The 23,016-nt window shown below is 38.0% G+C and overlaps 1 protein-coding gene across 2 annotated transcripts in view; it reads left to right on the top strand.

Annotated features, from left to right (window-relative positions):
• Positions 1 to 207: 207 nt before the first annotated feature.
• The window catches only part of WDR76 (WD repeat domain 76), a 29,143-nt gene continuing 6,334 nt past the window's right edge, over positions 208 to 23,016 (top strand). Inside the window, exons 1-9 of one of the 2 annotated variants that reach the window (XM_084903248.1) lie at positions 208 to 254; positions 1,360 to 1,459; positions 4,237 to 4,629; positions 10,834 to 10,926; positions 12,282 to 12,337; positions 15,444 to 15,570; positions 17,644 to 17,745; positions 17,925 to 17,968; positions 19,386 to 19,539. In XM_084903248.1, the coding sequence (XP_084759374.1) occupies positions 223 to 254; positions 1,360 to 1,459; positions 4,237 to 4,629; positions 10,834 to 10,926; positions 12,282 to 12,337; positions 15,444 to 15,570; positions 17,644 to 17,745; positions 17,925 to 17,968; positions 19,386 to 19,539 (1,101 nt within the window). In that variant the 5' untranslated portion in view covers positions 208 to 222. Of the gene's footprint in view, positions 255 to 1,359; positions 1,460 to 2,232; positions 2,324 to 4,236; positions 4,630 to 10,833; positions 10,927 to 12,281; positions 12,338 to 15,443; positions 15,571 to 17,643; positions 17,746 to 17,924; positions 17,969 to 19,385; positions 19,540 to 23,016 lie in introns of those variants that run through there. The other variant, XM_084903249.1, reaches the window with a different exon arrangement.

The following is a 23,016-nucleotide window of genomic DNA, read 5'->3' as shown; positions in this document are numbered from 1 at the left end:
AAAATATTTTTATTTTAAAATAAAAATAAAGAATCATAAATATTAAAAATAAAAAAAGAACCTTGAGTTTTATTCAGAAAGTCTTCAAGGGCTTATGGAATTATAACAGAAGCAATTGCAGTTCACTGGCTGTTGTGTAAAACACATTGGCTAATTGTAAGTCAGAACATTTCATCGTAGAATGGTTTTTACAGATGCTGTGGTGGGGAGAGAAGGGACAGCATGAACAAGTCTCAAAGTCCAGAAATGACATGGTATAATACATCAGACACTATGAAAAGTTTCATTTTAGCAGTAAATTTTGAGTCAAGGAGCAGTGAAAGTTTGACAGCTGTGCAGGTGCTGTTAACAGGATTATTTCACCTGCATTTTATGATTGGGCTGGCTGTGAGAAGGAATAAAATTGGGCAAGTCTACAGTAAGGAACAGGGGAGGACCCCAGTAACCAAGGGAGCAGTTTTGGATTGAAAGAAAAGGACCTTAATTTTATAAGATGAATTTATCAGCTCTAAAACTAGGCTGTCCAAAGGAAGTAATTTGTTGGGAGGCAATTGTTTTGGCTCATGGCAACCCAGAGAACAGGAAAAAAAATTAATATGGCTATATCTAGCTTTGTGCAGTGGCAGTATCATAGCCAATAAGGTTTATTGGAGGCACGATCATTGCTAATTGAAGAAAAAATAAAATGGCTATCTACAAGAAATGCTGTGCACTAAGATCTGAGGTTATTTTGTGATACACGGATTACTCAATCCACTTTTCCCCAACCTTTAGGCTCTGTAAGGCAGTGTTTCCCAACCTTCTCTCATGATGAGAATCACCTGGTGGAGTTGTTAAAACACAGATTCCTGAATCCCAACTAAGAAGTGCTAAACTAGAATTTTTGAGAACATATAGGTAAAATTGCATACCTAACTTAGTGCTCTGTATATAAAATCTGTCTTAGAGCACTAGTTAAGTATACAATTTTACCTATATGTTCCCAAAAATTCTAGTTTAGCACTTCTTAGTTGGGATTCAGGAATCTGTGTTTTAACAACTCCACCAGGTGATTCTCATCATGAGAGAAGGTTGGGAAACACTGCTGTAAGGCCATCATTAGTCTTTAAGTTAACTGGTGGGCAGATGAGCTGGTGAAATTTAAACCAGCTGAAAGTTCTCAGCTTTTGGGGGTGGGGTGGGAGTAGGAAATCAAAATGCTTCCCTTCCTAGGAAGAAGACAATACGGTAGCCTTATGGCATACTATACTAGTGGAGGGGTTACAAGGACTAGGGGACTCGAGGTAAAGGGTGAACGTTGCTTTCAATTTCTTTTCCTCTGTTTCTGAGGGCATCTAAGTGAGTCTGAATACCTTTCAGGCCCACATTTCAAGGCAAGATAGTTTTTCCTCTGCAAAAGTGCCAGTGTTTTCAAAGCGAGGTCCTGGCACCTGCAGCGTCAAAATCACCAGGATCCAAGGTAAAAATGTTCTTTCTATCCCATTGCATCTTTAAGGTACAGTGAGTGGAACCTCGTTTCTCGAACTTAATTCATTCCTGAAGGCTGTTGGAAAAGCGATTTGTTCGAAAACTGAATCATTTTTCTCCCCCATTAGAAATAATATAAATGGAATTAATCCATTACAGGCCCCCAATTATTCTGTTTCAACCTTTCTTATACACATGTTAATGCACTGTTTAATCTATAAACAAACACTTATTTTCTTAAATTTATTGAAACATCCCCTACTAGTCTTAAAGGAATTTTTCATATATTACTGCCTCCAAAATGCTATCTATCACCAGCTGCTTTTTCTTATCCAATCAACAACAGTGTTTTGTTTTGTTTAACCTGTGCTCCATTGCCTGTGATTGCTGTTTTGTGTGCAATTTTCACACTTAGCCATTCTTGATGGCCTCTTTCTGTTTTAAACTTGTGCTAATGGAAAGCAACAAAAGCATGGCCTGCAAAATGCTTTTTGTCATGCTGAGATATCAGCATGAAAGGATTGTCGGCTCGAAAACGAAAAAGAAAAAAAAAGAAAGAAAAGTTTTGGTCAACAACCGGGACATTTTTCTCTCTCTCCCCCTCCCCCCCTTCTGGGAGCAACTTAGAACCCCATTGTTGGAGATGGGAGACGGAGGTTTGACTGGACTTGAATTTGGGTGAGACTAGGGAGCCTGTTTCTTTAAGAGACTGCAGTACCCCCGCCCCGCCCCGCCCCGCCCGCGGCGCCGCCCCCGCCCCCGCCCCCGCCCATATTGGCGGGAAGACGCCGGCCCGAGCGGAGGCACGATGTCCGCGGAGAAGGCGGGCTGCACACCGCCGCCGCTCCGGGCGGAGGTGAGACTGGCTCTGGGTGTCGCTGCCGCAGTTTTCGGGGGAGTCTGTGCTTGCGGGGAGGGGCGGCACGGGGCCCCAAACTATTTCCCTCCTCTGCGCCTCTGGTAGTGTAGCGGGCTTTCCCCCGGTTCCTTCCAAAGAGAAGCCCTTGTCAAACCTCCGAGGGAGGGGAGGGAGGGTGAGGGTAAGAGGAAGAGATCAACCGAAGGACTTGTGTGCATGCCTGTGAGCCTAACCAATGGCCAAGGACAACAGGGGGGGTGGGGGCATACGTGGGGAAGGGTTTGCGATGGGAATGGGGGGGAAGATGAGGACAATTATGTGATACCATAATCAATAAAGAAATTAAAAAAAATTATGCTAGCCCAAAACGGGTTTGCTCAGTGGATAGAGCATCAGACTGCAGACTGAAAGGTCCCAGGTTCGATTCCGGTCAAGGGCATGTACATTGGTTGCGGGCACATCCGCAGTAGGAGGTGTGCTGGTCGATGTTCCTCTCTCATCGATGTTTCTAGCTCTCTATCCCTTTCCCTTCCTCTCTGTAAAAAATCAATAAAGTATATTTAAAAATTATGCTAAAACCAGTCAGATAATTGGGGCCATTCCAGGAGGTTGTAATACCAGGATTTGGAGTTGTTGATTCCATAATTCAAGATCTCAGCTCTGCTTATTCAAATAGACTTGCAGAATCTGAATTTCTTCTTTAAAAAATAACTTTATTAAGGTATCTTTTACATATAGGAATTACATATATGTACAACGTGATGTTGATGTCTATATAACATTGAAAAGACACCATAATTAAGCTAAAATATTATGTCACCTTTACATAATGACTTGTCTGTATGTATGTGTTTTGAGGAGATTTAAGATCTATCACCTTAGAAAACTTCAAGTATATAATAGAGTGTTGTGAATTATTGTCATTATGCTATACTTCAGCTCTCCAGAATTTATTCATCACACATAAGTAAACTTTTGTATCCTGTGACCAATATCTTCTTATTTCTCCCACTCCCCAGTCTATGGCAACCATCATCCTACTGTCTGATTTTGAGTTTGATGTTTTTAAATTCCAAATATAAGTGAGGTCATGCAGTAAAAACAAAACAAAACAAAAAACAAAAAATAACCCACAAAAAACAAAACAAAAACAAAAGAGAAGCCCGATCCCTGTTCTGGTTTTCTTTCTTAAAAAAAAAAAAAATAAAAAAAAAAAAAAAATATATATATATATATATATATATATATATATATATATATATATATAATTATTTTATTTTATTTTTTTACAGAGAGAAAGGGAGAGGGATAGAGAGTTAGAAACATCAATGAGAGAGAATCACTTATCAGCTGCCTCCTACACACCCCCCACCAGGGATGTGCCTGCAACCAAGGTACATGCCCTTGAGGGGAATCGAACCCGGGACCCCTCAGGTTGCAAGCTGAGGCTCTATCCACTGAGCCAAACCGGTCAGGGTATCTGGTTTTCTTTTATGGAGTCTAGGCCTTTGGGGCAGAGAAAGGTTCTTTTGAACCCCAGACATAGTGGCAGGATGGGATCAGGGACTCTACATTTGCTTTTGCAGCAGTTGTCAGTTTCTCACTCTTGAACAATTCCATTAACTCAGGAGCTGACAGTTGGGGTAGACTTCTCAGTTACAAATTATAGCCATGACGGTATTATCATTGGTCTGGTAGACTCAAGTGAGCAAGAAATGTGTCCAGTATAATAAATAATTCTATTTGGGTTAATAAATTTGGTGTCTAGATTTTGGATGGAAAAAGTTACAAATTTATCAATTTGGATTTATGTTGTTATTATGAAATAGGAATTAGATTTGTTTGCACTGATCTGTAAGCGAAGGTAGAGGACCTGGGTTTCTAATACTCTTTTTTTTTGGTCTGAATAGGTGAATGAATATAAAGAAAACCAAAACATCTCTTACATATCTCAGAGAGTAGTTTTAGAAAAAACAGCTAAGGTGTGCCTTGTCCCCTTTTCACTCAGTGATTACAAGCCAGGTGAATTTAAGCTCCCCAGATCCCTGTTAGATAATTCTAACAACGAAGTGGCATGTAAGAAATATAAGAAGACTGAAATAAAGAAAACTTACAGAGAGATTTTAACTCCAAAGATGAAAGCCACTGCATCTTCTAAGACAGAATCCACTTTGCAAAAATCATCCTTAGATGTTCACACAGAAAATCACAAACAACACATGAGCACTTCGGATACAGTGCTTCTCAGCGTTGGTATGGAAGGCAGTCTGGATGGAGACAGCGATGAAGATACATCAGGCCAGGTAAGGGTTTAATTCCTGTCTCCCCAAATCTTCTTATTTTAAAAATGGAAGTTCTGATAATCACCATTAATTGGTTGCATTGATGTGTGGAATAATATTTCCTTTAAACGCAAAAAGGAGACAAATGATGGAGTAGAGAAGATACCTGAGAAAATTTATTAGTTCAATTTAAATAATCATTTGAATCAGCCTAAGAAATTAGGCATCTACTTTTTCTGACATACACACGCACACACACACACACACACACACACACTCACACACACACACACAAGTTCTTTGGTTGATCACTTCCCAACCACCCACCCACCTGCCCTTCTCTCTGAGATTCCAGTCTGTACCACGCTTCTATGTCTCTGGATCTATTTTGTTTATCAGTTTATTTTGTTCATTAGATTCCACATATGAGTGAGATCATGGGATACTTATCTTTCTCTGACTGGCTTATTTCGATTAGGTCCCTCCATGCTGTCTCAAAGGGTAAGAGATCCTTTATTTATTTATTTATTTTAATCTTTATTGTCCAGATTATTACAAATGTGTTCCTCTTCCCCCCCCCCGTCACTCAGTTGTGCCCCTCCACCAGGTTCCCACCCCACCCTCTGTCCTTTCCCCATCGCCCATTGTCCTCATCCATAGGTGCACAGTTTTTGTTCAGTCTCTTCCCGCACCCCCATTCCCCTTTTCCCCGAGAATTGTCAGTCCACTCCCCTTCCATACCTCTGATTCTATTATATTCACCAGTTAATATTGTTCATCAGATTTTTTAATTCCCTTGGTTTTTAGTTTCACTTGTTGATAGTTACATATTTGTTGATCATAATTTTTATCTTTATCTTCTTCCTCTTCCTAAATAACCCCCTTCAGCAATTCATATAATTCTGGTTTGGTGGTGATGAACTCCTTTAGCTTTTTTTATTTGTGAAGCTCTTTATCTGGCCTTCGATTCTGAGTGATAGCTTTGCTGGGTAGATTATTTTTGGCTGTAGGTTCTTGCTATTCATCACCTTGAATATTTCTTGCCATTCCCATTTGGCCTGCATGGTTTCTGTTGAGAAATCAGCTGACAATCGTATAGGTGCGCCTTTATAGGTAACTACCTGCTTTTCTCTTGCTGCTTTTAAGATTCTCTCTTTGTCTTTTGCTCTTGGAATTTTAATTATGATGTGTCTTGGTGTGGTCTGCCTTGGATTCCTTTTGTTTGGGGTTCTGCGGGCTTCCTGGACTTGTAAGTCTATTTCTTTCCCCAGGTGGGGGAAGTTTTCTGTCAATATTTCTTCCAGTATTCTTTCTGTATTTTGCTCTCTCTCTTCTTCTGGGATCCCCATAATTCTGATGTTGGTTTGTTTGAAATTGTCCCAGAGGTTTCTTACACTAGCTTCAACTTTCTGGATTCTCTTTATCTTCTCGCTTCTGCAGAGGAGTGTCCTCTGGCTCTTTGTGTTCTAAATCTTTGTCTTGATTCTTGCGATCTTCCAGTCTGTTTTTAGGACTCTGTGTAATAATTTTTATTTCAGACAATGTTTTCTTTATTTCTAGTTGATCCCTTTTCATATCCTCATAGGTCTCATTTATTTTATCGGCCTTTTCTAGGATATTATTGAAAAGCCTTATAACAGTGGTTTTGAACTCAATGTCCATTCTTTTCTTTTTCTCCATCTCCTTCCTTTGTGTCCTGCCTCTTGTCTGCATTTTACTTGTTTTCCTGATTTGATGGAATAGTTTTGTGTGTTAGAGCTCATTAGCACAGCCTTCCCAGTTACCTGCTGCGGACAGTCTTGGTGTAGCCCTTTGTGGGCTATGTGTGCAGTCTTGTTGTTAAGCCTTGGTTATCACTGGGAAGCGTTGATCTCCAAGCCAATTGGTTGTGAGGATCAGCAGTGTCTCAGCTAGGAGGGCTTCTGTACTGTGCTTGATTGGGGCGGGGTCTCGGGGTGGCGCAGGCAATCTTTGGTTCCCTGTCAGTCTTGCCTTAGAAAAGTCCTGTTTGCGGTGAGTCTCACCAGATTGGTTGCAGGCTCGCGCACCTCTTTGGTAAAAGCACAGACAAGCTTTAGATTCCGGCCAGTCCCTCCTTAGAGAAAGCCAGCCTCTGGGAGAGGTTCTGTGCTCATCTTGGATGGGGCGGAGTCTCGGGGTGGTGCTGACAAGCTTTGTTTTCCTGTCGGCTCCTCCCCAAGTGGCTCCTCCCCAAGTCCTGCAGTAATGGCCTCTAGCTTCACACACCTCTGAGAGATCTCTGCCCACTGCCTGACAGTCTGGCTTCTCCCTGACTGGGGCCATCTATCAGAACAATAGGGTGATTCTGTTTTCCTCTCGAACAAGAAAGCCAGCCGCGGGTTAGCTGTCCACCCTCTGCACGCTGGGAGTAAGCCAGTAGCAAACTCAGCCCAGCCTGGCCTCTTCGCACACCGGGAGTACGCCAGTATCGAACTTGGCCCGGCCCACCTTCTTTGCGCACCAGGAGTAAGCCAGGCCTCTCACGCACCAGGAGTAAGCCAGAGCCTTTTCGTGCGCACAGTTCTCTGTACCTTCACAGTTTCTGAGGGTCAGCGCGCCTTCTCTCTCCTTCCCAGGCGGCAGAGCCTCCTCTCAGCCAGCCATCCGGCGCTTCAGGGCAATGCCTCCCCTGTTTTTCAGTTCTAAATTCAAATTTGTTGTGGTAGGCTGCATTCGGGTGTCTACCCTATGCCGCCATCTTGGTTTCTCTCAAGAGATCCTTTTTTTTTTTTTTTTTTTTTTACTGCTGGGTAGTATTTCATGGTGTAAATGTACCACAGCTTTGCTTTGTTATCCACTCATCTGCTGATGGGCACTTGGCTGTTTTCAGATCTTAGCTATTGCAAATAGTGCTGCTATGAACACAGGGGTGCATATATATTTTTTTGATTGGTGTTTCAGGTTTCTTAGGATCTGTTCCTGGATGTGGGATCTCTGTCAAATGGAAGTTCCATTAAAATTTTTTTTTTTTTTTTTTTGCCTGCCATAACCATTTTAAAGTTTTTGAGGAGATTCCATACTGTTTTCCATAGTGGCTGCACCAGTCTGCATTCCTACCAGCAGTGTACTAGGGATCGAACATCCTTGTCAGCACCTGTCATTTTGATTTGTTGATGATATCATTCTGACAGGTGTGAGATAATACCTCCTTGTGGTTTTAATTTGCATCTCTGATGATTAGTGACTTTGAGCATTTTTTTTTTTCATATGTCTCCTGGCCATCTGTATGTCCACTTTAGAAGAAGTATCTATTTAAGCCCTTTGCCCATTTTTCAATTGGATTGTTTTCTCCCTTTTGTTAGTTGTATGATATATATATATATATATATATATATATATATATATATATATATAATATATTTTTTTATTGATTTCAGAGAGGACAGGAGAGGGAGAGATAGAAACATCATTGAGAGAAACATCATTGATTGGCTGCCTCCTGCACACCCCCTACTGGGAATCAAGCCCACAACCCAGGCATGTGCCCTGACTGGGAATCAAATCATGATCTTCTGGTTCATAGATCGACATTTAACCCCTGAGCTACACCAGCTGGGCCCTTATATATTTTGGTGATTAACTCTGTATCAGATGTATCATTGGCAAATATGTTCCCTCATAAACCTCATACAATGGGCTCCCTTTTCATTTTTGTTGATGGTTTCTTTTCTTCGGTGCAGAAGCTTTTTTTTTTTTTTTTTTTTTTTTAATATATTTTATTGATTTTGTACAGAGAGGAAGGGAGAGAGATAGTTAGAAGCATCGATGAGAGAGTCATCGATCAGCTGCCTCCTGCACACCCCCCACTGGGGATATGCCCGCAACCAAGGTACATGCCTTGACCGGAATAGAACTCGGGACCTTTCAGTCCCCAAGCTGATGCTCTATACATTGAGCCAAACCAGTTTCGGCAGAAGCTTTTTATTTTTTTATTTTTATTTTATTTATTTATTTATTTATTTTTAGTATTGTAATAAATTTTTTTAATTTCAACGTAAGTACAATTTACAAATATAATAAATAAATAAAATTATGTATAGTCATGCCACTTTCAAGGCAGGCGATAGACTTTTTGCCACCACTATAAAATATGAATAATAAAAGTACTGTCTGCCAAATTCAAGAAAATCTATGTATTTATGAAATAAATAAATTAATTACCTGAATTATCTGAATAGCTGATTTGTAATGACATCACTTGTTTAACTAGCTTACTAGCACGCAGTACGATGTGTATCGTCTGAGAGACAGTTACAAAATGTTTTCGTTGTTGCCAATCCCAAAAAATGCCATTGTTCATTAAGTCCAAACAACGGTGGTCAAATTCTAACAAATGATCAACAATGCAAACTTTGATAAGCAGTTCTTGATAATCAGTTCTCAACAATTATTTGTTATTATTAAAGTTAAACTTTATAAAACTAACAAAAATAATATAAAATTCATATCCTGGCTAAATAGCCACATGGCCCACAAAAATCATATATTCCCTTCCTTTTCTCCCGCCATTCCCTAGCTTGTCGTTCATTCTTTCCAAAAATCGGGACTTTTAAAAAAATATATACTATATATTTTATTGATTTTTTTTACAGAGAGGAAGGGAGAGGAGAGAGATAGAGCAGAAGCTTTTTATTTTGATATAGTCCCATTTGTTTACTTTTCCCTTAGTTTCCCTTGCCCTAGGAGAAGTATTGGCAAATATATTGCTACAAGGGATGTCTGAGATTTTGCTGCCTATGGTTTCTTCTAAGATTTTTTATGGTTTCATGACTTACATTTAAGTGCTTTATCCATTTTTTGTTTATGATGTAAGTTGGTGGTCTAGTTTAATTTCTTGGGATATACCTGTCCAATTTTCCAAACACCATTTATTTATTTTGGATCCTCACTCGAGGATACTTTTCCATTGATTTTTAGTGAGAGTGGAAGAGAGAGCAAAAGACAGAAATATTGATGTGAGAGAAACACATCGATTGGTTGCCTCCTGCGCGCGCCCACCCAGAGCCAGGGTCAGGGAGGAGCCTGCAATCAAGGTATGTTGCCTTGACTGGAATCCGAGGGGAGGGCCGACTCTCTTTCCTAAACCAAACTGCCAGGGCCCAAACACCATTTATTGAAGAGACTATCTTTACTCCATTGTATGCTCTTGCCTCCTTTGTGATAATATAACTAGCCTTGGGTCTTTTTCCATTCCTTGTGCCTGGGCCTTTTTTTTTTTTTTTTTTTTTTCTTTGTCAATCCTCACCAGAGGATATTTTTTCCCCCATTAATTTTTAGAGGGAGGGAGGGAGAGAAAGAGAGAGAGAGAGTGATGTGAGAGAGACACATTGAGGGGCTGGGGATCAAACCTGCAACCCAGGTACATACCTTTGACCAGGATATTTACTCAAGACCCTTGGGTGCTTGGGCCACTGAACCACACCAGCCAGGGCTCATTGGGCCGTTTTAATGTTATGTTTTCAGAAACTTTCTTGTATTATTTTTCTTTTTTAAACTTTTTTTCTTTAAAATATATTTTTATTGATTTTCTACAGAGAGGGATAGAGAGTTAGAAACATTGATCAGCTGCCTCCTGCACCCTCCCTACTAGGGATGTGCCCCCAACCAAGGTACATGCCCTTGACTGGAATCGAACCCGGGACCCTTCAGTCCACAGGCCTACGCTCTATCCACTGAGCAAAACCGGCTTTGGCTATTTTTCTATTTTCTCTACTTTACCTCCCTCCAACTATTGGATATTGGACTTTGACAATGGCTTCTCTAGTCATATTGCCTTTTCTGTTCATGCGGGGTTTTTTTGTTGTTCTTTCTAGATTTCCTTAACACTTTCAATGAATTTAAGTTTTTCTGTTGTTAAGTTCTTTCTTCTTTTGTTTAATAAAAGTATAACTTTTTTTGTAATAGTATAATTAATGGCCAGTAGGAAATAGCTCGCTATTAGGTTATACTACTTGACTTGATATCAGATCACTTGCTATTTAATTGGGAAGCCATACAAATATCATGCGATTATCCCCCATTCAAACGCTTTCACTCGATATCTAATAAAGCAGAGATTATGTGCTCTTTGATAAGACATGAAATGAATTGAATAGGTGCAATTTAAAGGAAAGTATACATGTAGAGAATTGAACACCTAGTTCTGTGAGGTGCTTTTGCTGTAGATTATGTAAACTAACAGAATCTTTTTGGTGTAATTCATAGGATGATTTTTCAGGATTGTCACCATATGAAAGGAAGAGACTGAAGAACATATCAGAAAATGCAAACTTTTTTGCTTCACTTCAGTTGTCTGAGGTTTGTGTGGAGTTTCTTATTAAAACCAAGATACCTTTCCTGTTGCCAGAAAGTCAGTAAAATATTCACATTATCAGGTTTCATAGTGTCAGGTGAGCTTCAGTAAATTAGGAGCAAGTTTTGCACTTAATAGAAAGAGGTTACCATACTTTATTAATTCCAAGTCTTTTCTTTCATTTTAATACTTTTGAAATAAGCATCTTAAAAACTATAACTGGCACCTCCTCTCCTCCTCTGGTGGTACATAAAGTAATGATGGCTTATGAAAAGTTGTCTTGGATTCAAAGAAACAGGGTATGTTTTAGTGGTTTCTTTAATGGATAAAGGAGAAGGAGTGATGGGTTGAAGGATGTGAGGTAGACAAAGGAGAAGACAGCTTTTTAAAAAAATCTTAGGCTGTAATGGTAGATAGGAATAAGATTTGTGTAGGAAGTGTTAAGGATAAGGGGCTAGATCTATACGTATATTTTATAATCATTATAATTAAATGTATAACTTACATGGTGTCTTTACACTGGGCGGTAAGCTTCTGTGTGTGAGAGAATAACTGTTTAGGAGGATGTGTGATGTTCCCTCCAAAACAATAAATTGAATTCTCCAAATACCAGATTCCCATATATTCAGTATATGTTTGCACCTTGCAGGGAAGGAAAGTTAATATAATTTTATATAAATTATATATGTGTGTCATTAATGACAGTTCTTGAGAAATTTAGACTATCTCTAATTTTGATTTTAGTTAACAGAACTTCTGATTTGATTTATTATATAAGTATAACTTATAACTTTTCTAGAAAATATCAAAGTATGATTGCCTTAGTGGAAGTTAAATCTTTTGATTTATAATAGTATATTTGATTAAATGTTTAATCATGTAAAATCATTAGCAACCTGGATTAAGGCATCAGAATATCAGTATTTTTATTTTATTTTATTTTTAAAATATATTTTATTGATTTTTTTACATAGAGGAAGGGAGAGAGATAGAGAGCTAGAAACGTCGATGAGAGAGGAACATTGACCAGCTGCCTCTTGCACCCCCCTCACTGGGGATGTGCCCGCAACCAACGCACATGCCCCTGACCGGAATCGAACCTGGGACCTTTCAGTCCGCAGACCGACTCTCTACCACTGAGCCAAACCGGTTTCGGCAGAATATCAGTACTTTAGACAGTATTAGATACTTGCTTTTATTATTAATAATATATTTGTCTCAGGTCTACTACCAAGAGCAGGTTCATAGGATCTTTATTTCCTGTATAGATCTTAGTTTATGTAGATATAGTGGCAGATACTTAATATTTTAAAATATAAACTGTGTAGTTATAAGCTATTATACTTTGTATATTTTGCAGTCAGCCGCAAGGTTACGTGAAATGATAAAGAAGAGACAGCCTTCTGAATCCAGAAGGTAAAAGATATGTCTACTCCATGATATATTGCTCAGTTGTTTTATAATTTGAAAAAATGATTCGACAGAATAAAATAAGTAAAATCCGAAACTCTGTAATTTAATCTTAATCCTTATATGATTTCAGAGAATGCTACCTTTTAGTAACTAAAGTTCTCATCCTCATCAAAGGAATATAGAGGAAATAGAATCTTGAAAGCTGAATTTTATTTCTATTTAATACTGTTGCTGTTGATGGAGGGAAATCTTTACTTTCACTAAATTTTCTTACTTTTGCCTAGGAAACTATTATTCTCCCCCCCCCCCCCTTTTAATATAATTTATTGGGGGTAACATTGGTTAATAAAATTACATAATTTCAGGTATACAATTCTATACATCATCAGTTTATTGTATTTTGTGTTAACCACCCTATGTCAAGTCACCTTCCATTACCATTTATTCCCCTTGTATCCTCTTCTACTTCCCCTCACTGAAAACGGTTTTTCTTAAAGATTCTTCTACTTTTTAAATTTTTCTGGCTGTCCTTATGCTTCTCAATTTGTGTTTTCTTTTACATTACTAGAATTGGTTTCAGGGAGGAAGGGAGAGGGAAGAGAAAGATAGAAACATCAATGGTGAGAATCATTGATCAGCTGCCTCCTGCACGCCTCCTACTGGGGATGAGACCCACAACCTGGGCATGTGCCCTTGACTGGAATTGAACCAGGGACCTTTCAGTCCACAGGCTAACACTCTATCCAATGAACCAAACCAGCTAGGGCTTTTTTCTCATTTAATTCTAATTAACAACCAAATGTTGGAGGGAATATATCTATTTTGTTAGAGAACAGGCTCAAAGAGGTAAAGTACAATAATTTGCTTAAGGTCAAAATAGCTCAGAAGTGGAAGTTTTAGGATCTGAGCTCCAGGATACCTTAGCTTAAGTTCTATCTACTGCATTTTATTATAGCAGTGCTTATGTATAAGTGAAGAAACTAAAAATCTTGGTATCATTAGATCATTTGTTTAGTGCTAATGGTAATGAAATATAGCCTCACTTTAATTGGTTTAATGTTTTAAAAATTTAATGATTTTAGAGAGAGGAGAGAGGTAGAGAGAGAGAGAAATCAATTTGTTGTTCTACTTATTGGTTGCTTCTTGTATGTGCCCATAACCTTGGCATATGAGAACGATGCTCTAACCATCTGAGCTGCTGGGCCAGAGCCTTGGTTTGATTTTAATAAGGTCAATTAACTTCAGAAAAGCTAAACTTAATTATGGCCATATATTTGTGAATGTGTAATGTTAGAAGGGAATTTTATTAACCCTACAAAGCAGTAGCACTGGTTATGTTGCCACTGATTAAGAGCTTTATATTTGCATATTTTTTATTAGTAAAGATTGGTGCTTTGTACCCAAAGTCATTCTTACGCGACTTTATGGTTATTTTCAGTGTGCACGAATCTGTGCACTGGGCCTTTAGTATTTATTATATATTTTAAAATTCATTCATATTAATATGTACAGCTTTATTTCATTAATTTTTGTTGCTGTATGAATGTACTATACACACCCATATAGATTCTCATGGAGTTTTTTCTTTTTTTATAATATATTTTATTGATTTTTTACAGAGAGGAAGGGAGAGGGATAGAGAGTTAGAAACATGGATGAGGGAGAATCATCGATCAACTGCCTCCTGCACACCCCTTACTGGAGATGTGCCCGCAACCAAGGTACATGCCCTTGACAGGAATCGAACCTGGGACCTTTCAGTCGGCAGGCTGATGCTCTATTCACTGAGCCTAACTGGTTTTGGCTCTCATGGAGTTTTTAACTCTCGGACTTGTCCACACTGAGCCTCCAGCAGTTGGGCAGTTACAATTTAGGTTTTTCTGGTGCTTCAGGCACTGCTTTTCCTGGTGGCTTTCATTCCTGAGTCTCTGCTCCAGTAAGTCATGAGTGCTGTGTTTTCCTGTGTGTCTCTCCAATATTGGGGTCAGTGGTTTTCACTGTGTCCTTGCCACTCTTAAGGATCCTAGAAAAGCTGTGGATTTTTCTGTCCACCTTTTAAAAAAATTATTGTTGAAAGTATTAAACATATGTCTCCCTCCCTTCCCTGCATTGACCTCTCCCTGGCTGCTCCCTCCCCTCAGCGTGAGACAGAGTGGTGACTTTCAAGCTTTCTACATGTGGAATCAGAAATTGGAAGTTCTGAACCCATTAAAATGAAAAATAGGCCCTAGCTGGTTTGGCTCAGTGGATAGAGTGCCTGTGGACTGAAGAGTCCCAGGTTCAATTCCAGTTAAGGGCACATTCCTGGATTGCAGGCTCGATTCCCAATGTGGGGCATTCAGGAGGCAGCCGACAATGATTCTGTCTCATCATTGATGTTTCTATCTCTTCCCTTTTTCTCCCTTCTTCTCTGAAATCAATAAAAATATATTAAAAAATAATAAAAAATTAAAAAAAAAACTGCATTAAAACGTAGGGTATAGATAGAGTGGGGCAAAAATAGGTCAACAGCTGTTTGTATGGAAAATAATACAATAATACATAAGTAATAAGAATAAACTTTCAAGTACTCACAACTGTAAACCTACTTTGCCCCACCCTGTATATGATTTTTAAAAAGTAAACTATATGGAAGGGAATATAATGAAATGTTTAAGTCTCTTTTCCATTTTAGACCTTAGTTCTCCAGACCTTCTCCCTAGAGGAAACCACTCTTAAAAGGTTCATGTATATTCTTTAATAGGTGATCTCAGCATGCACAAATGTATGTGTATATGTAACCTTTTTGTAAAAAATAAATAATATTTAATATGCACGGACCTTGTTTTTGCTTCCTTATGAGTTCATTTCATATTAACGTAATATTTTATTTGTTATGCCTACAAATTATTTTATTTTATATGTATGTCATAATTTATTTAACATCCTTCATTTCTCCATGATGAACATTTATGATGCTTTTAGAGTGTTAATTAAAATCAGTATAGCCATCTACATATTGCAGTGTGTAACTATATCCATGAGATACATTCTTAGAAGTTATCCCCTTAATATTAGTAAATTCATATAACTTTTATGAGTACAACGTAAGTTTTTTCTACTTCTTTAGAAAGAAGCCCAAGAAGAAAGAAAATGGGATTGGATGTAGAAGATCAATGCGATTACTAAATGTTGATCCTTTAGGAATTTCATTACCAGAAACCCCAACCCAGCCAACGGTAGTAGAAGATGAAAATGTAAGAAAGAAAGAGTGCAAATACAATATATTAACTCAACAAAACACTGGAAATTTTATGAGACTGACACGCTACCTATTGCACTAACGAGGCACCTAAAACACTGAAAATTTTAAAGTGTTTGGAATCAGAGTAAAAGGTCACTAAATTATGTTTAATTTGTATTTATTAATTTGGTACCTGACTGATGAATGGTTGTTTTTAAAAAAATATATTTTATTGATTTTTTTACAGAGAGGAAGGGAGAGGGATAGAGAGTTTGAAACATCGATGAGAGAGAAACATCGACCAGCTGCCTCCTGCACACCCCCAATCGGGAATGTACCCGCAACCAACGCATATGCCCCTGACCGGAATCGAACCTGGGATCCTTCAGTCCGCTGACTGATGCTCTGTCCACTGAGCCAAACAGGTTTTGGCTGGTGAATGGTTTAATGCAGAAGTTTTAAACCAGTGTTCCCCAAGAATTTTTAAAACATGCAATCCCTGACTATTTGTTAGGGGCACTGATTTCTTATGTCTTACATTGTGAGATAAAATGATAACAGCTGTCCATTTGAATGAATCAGAATTATACCTATTTTTTTTTTGTCAGATTGGCCAAAAAGATATTTTTTGGTGTGCCGCAGAATTTTAGTAATTAGTTTATGTGTGCCATGAGATGAAAAAGATTGAAAATTGCTGGTTTAATGACTAAGATTTCGGTTGGATTCTGTATCTGCTGGTTTACCTGCTATGGGATTGTGGGTAAATTAGTTAGCTTTTTTGAGTCCTGGTTTTCCCATTTTTTAAATGGCAACAATAATAGAAACCTCAATAGAGTGTTGTGAGGGTTAAATGAAATAGTTTCTATAAAGATCCTTATATTTTATTAGGGCTTAGGAGTAATCAATAAATGGTAGTTATTAATTAATATAAATAAATAATATGTGTTAATAGTAATGGAATTTTTAGCTATAGTTTAATTTTATGCTGTCTGAGTGGAAAGAGTCTTTACTAAACTAGTTGCCTGGTGCACAAAATTTGAGTACGTGTGTGTGTGTGTGTGTGTGTGTGTGTGTTTGTGTGTGTGTGTGTGTGTATGAATGTGTGTCCCTCAGCCACCTGCACCCTCTCCAATCTGGGACACCTAGGGGATGTCCGACTGCCACTTCCTGTAGGATTGGGCCTAAACTGGCAGTTGAACATACCTCTCACAATCCAGGACTGTTGGCTCCTAACCGCTCACATGCCTGCCTGCCTGATCGCCCCCTGATCACTCTTAACCTCTCCTCCTGCTGGCCTGATCGCCCCCCAACTGCCCATCCCCACCAGCCTGATCACAGCCAGTTGCCCCCTCCTGCTGGCCTGGTCGCCCCCAACTACCCCCCCTGCCAGCCTGATTGCTCCAATTGCCCCCCTGCCAGCCAGCTCGCTCCCAAATGCCCTCCCTGCTGGCCTGCTCACCCCCAACTGCCCCCTCTCCCCCCCTATGGGAAGAGTAGCTTTCAAAATTCTTAGAAGCCTCCACTCAAAATAAGAAATATATTTACATTGAACTCATTACACACGCACGCATGCACACACACACGCATACACACACACCCCCCTCTAAAACAAAACTTGTGAAATGATACTTTTCTACATGTGATGCACTTTTGTATTTTCTATTCTATTGTTTCTTCTTCATATTTATTTTTATTCACTAAAACACATTGCTGGTTATGACATTAAAGTGATTTCATGATCCATAGGTTACAATCTCTTTTAAAGACACTGGCATAGAATAATAACTTTGATTAATGAATCAACCTCATAACCAGTTATTGGCAGAGGAACTTGGGGTAAGTTAACTCCTTTAAGTTTCATTCCAGTATTTTTAAAATGTGATATCTCCTTTACTGGATTGAGATGATTAAAAGATAATGCATTTTGTTACAGGAAACATGACATTCATTCATTGAGCAATTATTTTAGAAAACTAATGATGTGTCACCCCTATTTTTGGTATTGAAAGTAAAGTAGTGAAAAATCTCAAGCCTCCATTCTAGGGCAGGGCGACAATCAACTCATGTTTTTATGTTTTTATAACAGCCTTTGTTACCTCCTGGGCCTTTAGAAATGACTCCTGCAAATCGAGATGATAACAGTGAACTATTTAAAGGATTTCTACGGACTTGGGCAGAAGTGAACAAGGTATCAGCTGTATGTATGGGAGGGGGGGCAATGTTAAAATATGTACACAGATAATTTAATAAAAATATATATAAAAAAGGTATCAGCTGGGAAGGCTTACATAAGCTTTTAGGATCATTTGTTAATGAAAATTCAGTACATATATTAACTTAATACTTTGATCTCTCCCATTGTTTCAGACAAGTAGTAAGAATTCTGAGAAGGGGTTATCGAGCATTAAAAGGTCAGTTAAAATTCCTGGTCTTTATTTACATTTTCTGAGAGCTTTTAATTAAAGACTATACAATTGGAAATTTTGAAAATGAGGTGATAATTTTACCCATAATGTTTCCTATCAACTATTGATTTAAAAATATATGTATTTTATTGATTTTTTACAGAAGCAAGGAGAGAGATAGAGAGTTAGAAACATTGATGAGAGAGAAACATCGATCAGCTGCCTCCTGCACATCCCCTAGTTGGGATGTGGCAGCAACCAAGGTACATGCCCTGGACGGGGATCAAACCTGGGACTCTTCAGTCTGCAGGCCCACGCTCTATCCACTGAGCTAAACCAGTTAGGGCTGATTTGTATATTTCCTTTAAAGTATTGCCATATGCAATACCTCTAGGATATAAGCTTCATGAATGTAGGGGTTTTATCTCAATTCCCAGAATAGTCCTGGAACCTAGTGATATTCATTTGAATGACTGAATCCACAAATAAATAAATAAATGAATATATATATATATATATATATATATATATATATATTTTTTTTTTTTTTTGATTTTTTACAGAGAGGAAGAGAGAGGGATAGAGAGTTAGAAACATCGATGAGAGAGAATCATCGATCAGCTGCCTCCTGCATTCCCCCTACTGGGAATGTGCCCGCAACCAAGGTACATGCCCTTGACCAGAGTCGAACCCAGGACCTTTCAGTCCCCATTCCTACGCTCTATCCACTGAGCCAAACCGGTCCCGACTGAATCCACAAATATTTTTATTCTGTGTTCTTTTATTTTTTTTTTTTAATTGAATTTATTGGGGTGATATTGGTTTGTCATGTTCTAATGTTTATACAATTTTGCATTATGCTTTTTCATTAACATTGTGGTTGAACATTACTAGCTTTAAATTTTTTATTAATCGCAGAATATTTTATTGAGTAGGTGGAATTTACTTAACCTTTTACTCCCCTGGTATTTGGAGTTGTTTCCTATTTAGTTTTGTGTGCTTGTATGTGTGCATGTGTGTGTTGAAGTATACTGTATATGTATGATCGTAGATTATTTCCTTAGGATAGATTCCAGAAGTGATATTAATGTGTGGCATGTTATGGACATATTTATGGCTTTTAGTACACATTGCTGAATTGTTTTTCAAAATCTTTTTTCTTTTGAAAATCTTACATGAATTTACTCTGCCACTAGCAATATATATGAATGTATATGTTTAACTGTAGCCTACTAGCTTTTTACAAGTAAAGAATAGTACCTCATTATTTACTTTGGTTTCTTTGGTTGAATATTGTCAGAAGGTTGAATATTTCTCCACATTTGTTTACTAATGGTTTTTTTTCCCCTTTTGTTTCATCTTTTTACTTATTTTGTCAATTAAGAATGGTTTTATGTCTAAAATATAACTTTAATTTTCTCAGCTACAAAGCCAATTTAAGTGGCATGGTCATTAGTGAAGATACCGTTTGTAAAGTTACCCAAGGTTCAATATTCTCTATGGCTCTTCATCCATCAGAAATTAGAACTTTAGTGGCAGTTGGGGCCAGATCTGGGCAAGTTGGACTTTGGGATTTGGTAAGTTATTAATATTTTTGAAGATACAAAGTTTGACTAAAGTAAATAATCTGCAAGAAAATAGCCTAGAACTGTATGTTTATAGGTGTTATTTATAGTTTTGTGCTTTGTGATTCCAAATTTTAGAAATCTGATAAATTTAAATTTGCTTTATAGAACTTGAACATTTTTAACTTGAGTATCGTTAGTCATCTGGGCATAAATTGACTGCCAAGAAATTTTATTATAACTTTAAATGTATACTTGAAAAGATCACACAAAGTTCTTATTTTTCTAATTATGCTTAAAATACAGTTTCCCAGACTTATACAGAGAACATTTTGACTGTTGCCAGATGGAAGGGGAATTGAGGGGATGGGTGACAAAGGTGAAGGAATTAAGAAGTAAAATTGGTTGTTACAGAATAGTTACGGGAATGGAAAGTACAGCATAGGGAATGTAGTCAGTTATTAATATTCTAATAACAATGTATGGTATTAGATGGCTGTGAGATTTATTGGGATAATCATTACGTTATATAATGTCTAATCACTGGGGAGTATATGTGAAATTAATATAACAATAATATCAACTGTAATTGAAAAATAAAAATGATTTTGGTGTTGTGACTGAGAAATCTTTTTCTAGGTCAAAATCTTGAAGATTTTCTCTTGTCCTTCCCCACTCTCCCAAACTTCTATAGTTTTAGCTTTCACATTTGGTTTACTGATCTATCTTTAGTTATTTTTTTGTTTGTGTGAGGTAAGGGCCCAAGTTTATCTTTCTTCTTCTTTTTTTCTTTATTGATTAAGGTATTACATATGTGTCCTTATCCAAGTTTATCTTTTTGTATGTGAATATCCAATTGTCCCAGTATTATTTGTTGAAAAGACAATACTTGCCCCATTGAATTGCCTCGGCACTCCTTGTTTTTTATTTTATTTTATTGATTTGAGAGAGAAACATTGATTTATTGTTCCACTTATTTATGCATTCATTGGTTGATCCTTCACTTGATCTTAGCCAAAGGGCTGAGAAGTGATCATTGGTTGATTCTCAGATATTTCCTGACCAGGGATTAAACCCTCAATCTTGGTGTATGGGGATGACACTCTAACCAACTGAGCTATACAGCCAGGGCTCTTAATTTTTCCTCCTAATTTTCTATCAGTTTTGTAGTCTTACCTAGAATCAACAGTTCAGTTAGTCTTTATTTGTCATCCACCCACCCACACATTGAGTATTTTGTGTGAGGTGTTACTCTAATACTCCCCACCAGTAGACATTTGTGAGCAAAGACTGTCTCTGTCCACGTAGAGTTTAGAATTTAATAGCAAGAGCAGGATTAATAAGATAATTATCAACTGTGTAATTTCATCTTTGGTAAGTGGATTATACACTGATTCATGTCATGAAGGAAAAGTAGTGTTTTGAAAACACATAATGGGGGACTGGCTTAATTTGCATGACCAGGGAAGGTATTCCTGAGGAAGTGAGAACTGAGTTGAGACTTGAAAGCTAAGTAGAAGGAGTAAGCCAAGTAAAGAAAAGGGAAAGTGTGTTTCAGACCAGGGGAACAGCATGCCAAAGACTGTAAGCAGAGGTGCTTACTTGATGCATTCCAGGGCCTGTGAGAATGCCTGAATGGCTGGAGCATAGACAGCAAGGGATGAACAAAGGCCAAAACTGGTTTGGCTCAGTGGATAGAGTGTTAACCTGTGGACTGAAGGATCCCAGGTTCAATTCCGGTCAAGGGCAAGTACATTGGTTGCGGACACATCCCCAGTGGGAGGTGTCCAAGAGGCAGCTGATTGATGTTTCTCTCTCATCGCTGTTTCTAGCTCTCTATCCCTCTCCCTTCATCTCTATAAAAAATCAATAAAATGTATTTTTTTTAAAAAAAGGATGAACAAAGGCGATGAATGGACTAGGAGGAAGCTGTAGAGGTGGGCAGAAGGCTGATATATATCTTTACAATTTTTGTTAAGAATTTTATTTTTATCCTAAAAGCAACTGGAAACCATTGAAGAGTTTTAGGCTGGGTGTTCCCTTTATTCCTTATGTAAAGTCCTTTAATGTTTTTGCCACTTTATTTCCATTCTTTCTGCCAACATGTTGGGCCAGGGCCCCATCTCCTTTTTTTTGGGATTAACTGGTGCTTGTACTTCCAGTTTTCCTATATCAATCCAGTGTGCACAGATAGTCACAGGTTCAAGACAGACTGGTTCTAGACTCATTTAGGTTTAAAGTAGGCTCATTCTTAACCTGGAGTATTTAGTTTAAAATGGGGGATTGGAATTTTCTCATAAAATGAATAAAAGATTGTCAGATCAGAAAAAAAATTACTTAAAACAATAAGGAAGAAATGTAACTTAAAAACTACTTACCAGGACAGAAACAAATTCTGTAGCTGAGACGATAGAAAGCACAGTGTGGTTTAGCTTCTACCCTGAAAATCCGTTCTGGTTAATTGACCACACCCTGAGATTTTCACCTATAGTCTCAAAACTAGAGAGAAGCACAGTGAGGGGATATTTAGATTTTTTCCTCTTTTGAGTGAGGAATAAGGAAAGGCTGCTGGGGGAAAATGGGGAAAAAAGGGAGTGAGAAAAGTGACTAGTGGAAGAGGTGTATGTGATTGTAATTTTTCCTTCTTAAAAATTCTGTTTATTTTAAAGTTTTAAATAAAAAAGAAAACAAAAATGGAGGACTATTTTAGAGCAGACTCAACCAGATTTGGAGATGATAGTTGCTTTGGTTCATAGCATGATGCATGGCATAGAATATAACTTGTCAAATCAGAAAATGATGATTTACTAGTAGGAGTTGGTAATCTAGTTGTGGAAAAGATAATCGCCCCTTTTATTGAATTTATTGGAGTGACATTGGTTAATAAAATTTTATAGGTTTTATGTGTACAGTTCTATAATACATCACCTGAATATTACATTGTATGTTCACCACACCAAGTCAGGTCTCCTTCCTTCACCATTTACCATCCTCCCTACCCCCAGTACCTTCTTCTGCCTCCCCCACCCCCTTTATCTCTGATAATCATTATACTGTTATCTGTGTCTATGAGTGGTTTTTTCTTCTTAATCCCTTCACCTATTTTACCAATCCCCCATCCCTCTAACAGCTGTCAGTCTGTTCTCTATCTATGAGTGTGTTTCTACTTTGTTAGTTAATTTTTTTAAATATATATTTTATTGATTTTTTTTACAGAGAGGAAGGGAGAGGGATAAAGAGTTAGAAACATCCGCCAAAACTGGTTTGGCTCAATGGATAGAGCGATGGTCTGCGAACTGAAAGGTCCCAGGTTTGATTCTGGTCAAGGGCATGTACCTTGGTTGCAGGCACATCCCCAGGAGGGGGTGTGCAAGAGGCAGCTGATCGATGATTCTCTCTCATCGATGTTTCTAATTCTCTATCCCTCTCTCTTCCTCTCTGTAAAAAAATCAATAAAATATTTTTAAAAAATTAGAAACATCGATGAGA

Source organism: Pipistrellus hanaki, assembly GCF_964339955.1.
Source record: "Pipistrellus hanaki genome assembly, chromosome: 1".
In the NCBI taxonomy this organism is placed as follows: domain Eukaryota; kingdom Metazoa; phylum Chordata; class Mammalia; order Chiroptera; family Vespertilionidae; genus Pipistrellus; species Pipistrellus hanaki.
The sequence above is the reverse complement of the archived record's forward strand: the minus strand, read 5'-3'. Positions and strand labels throughout refer to the sequence as shown.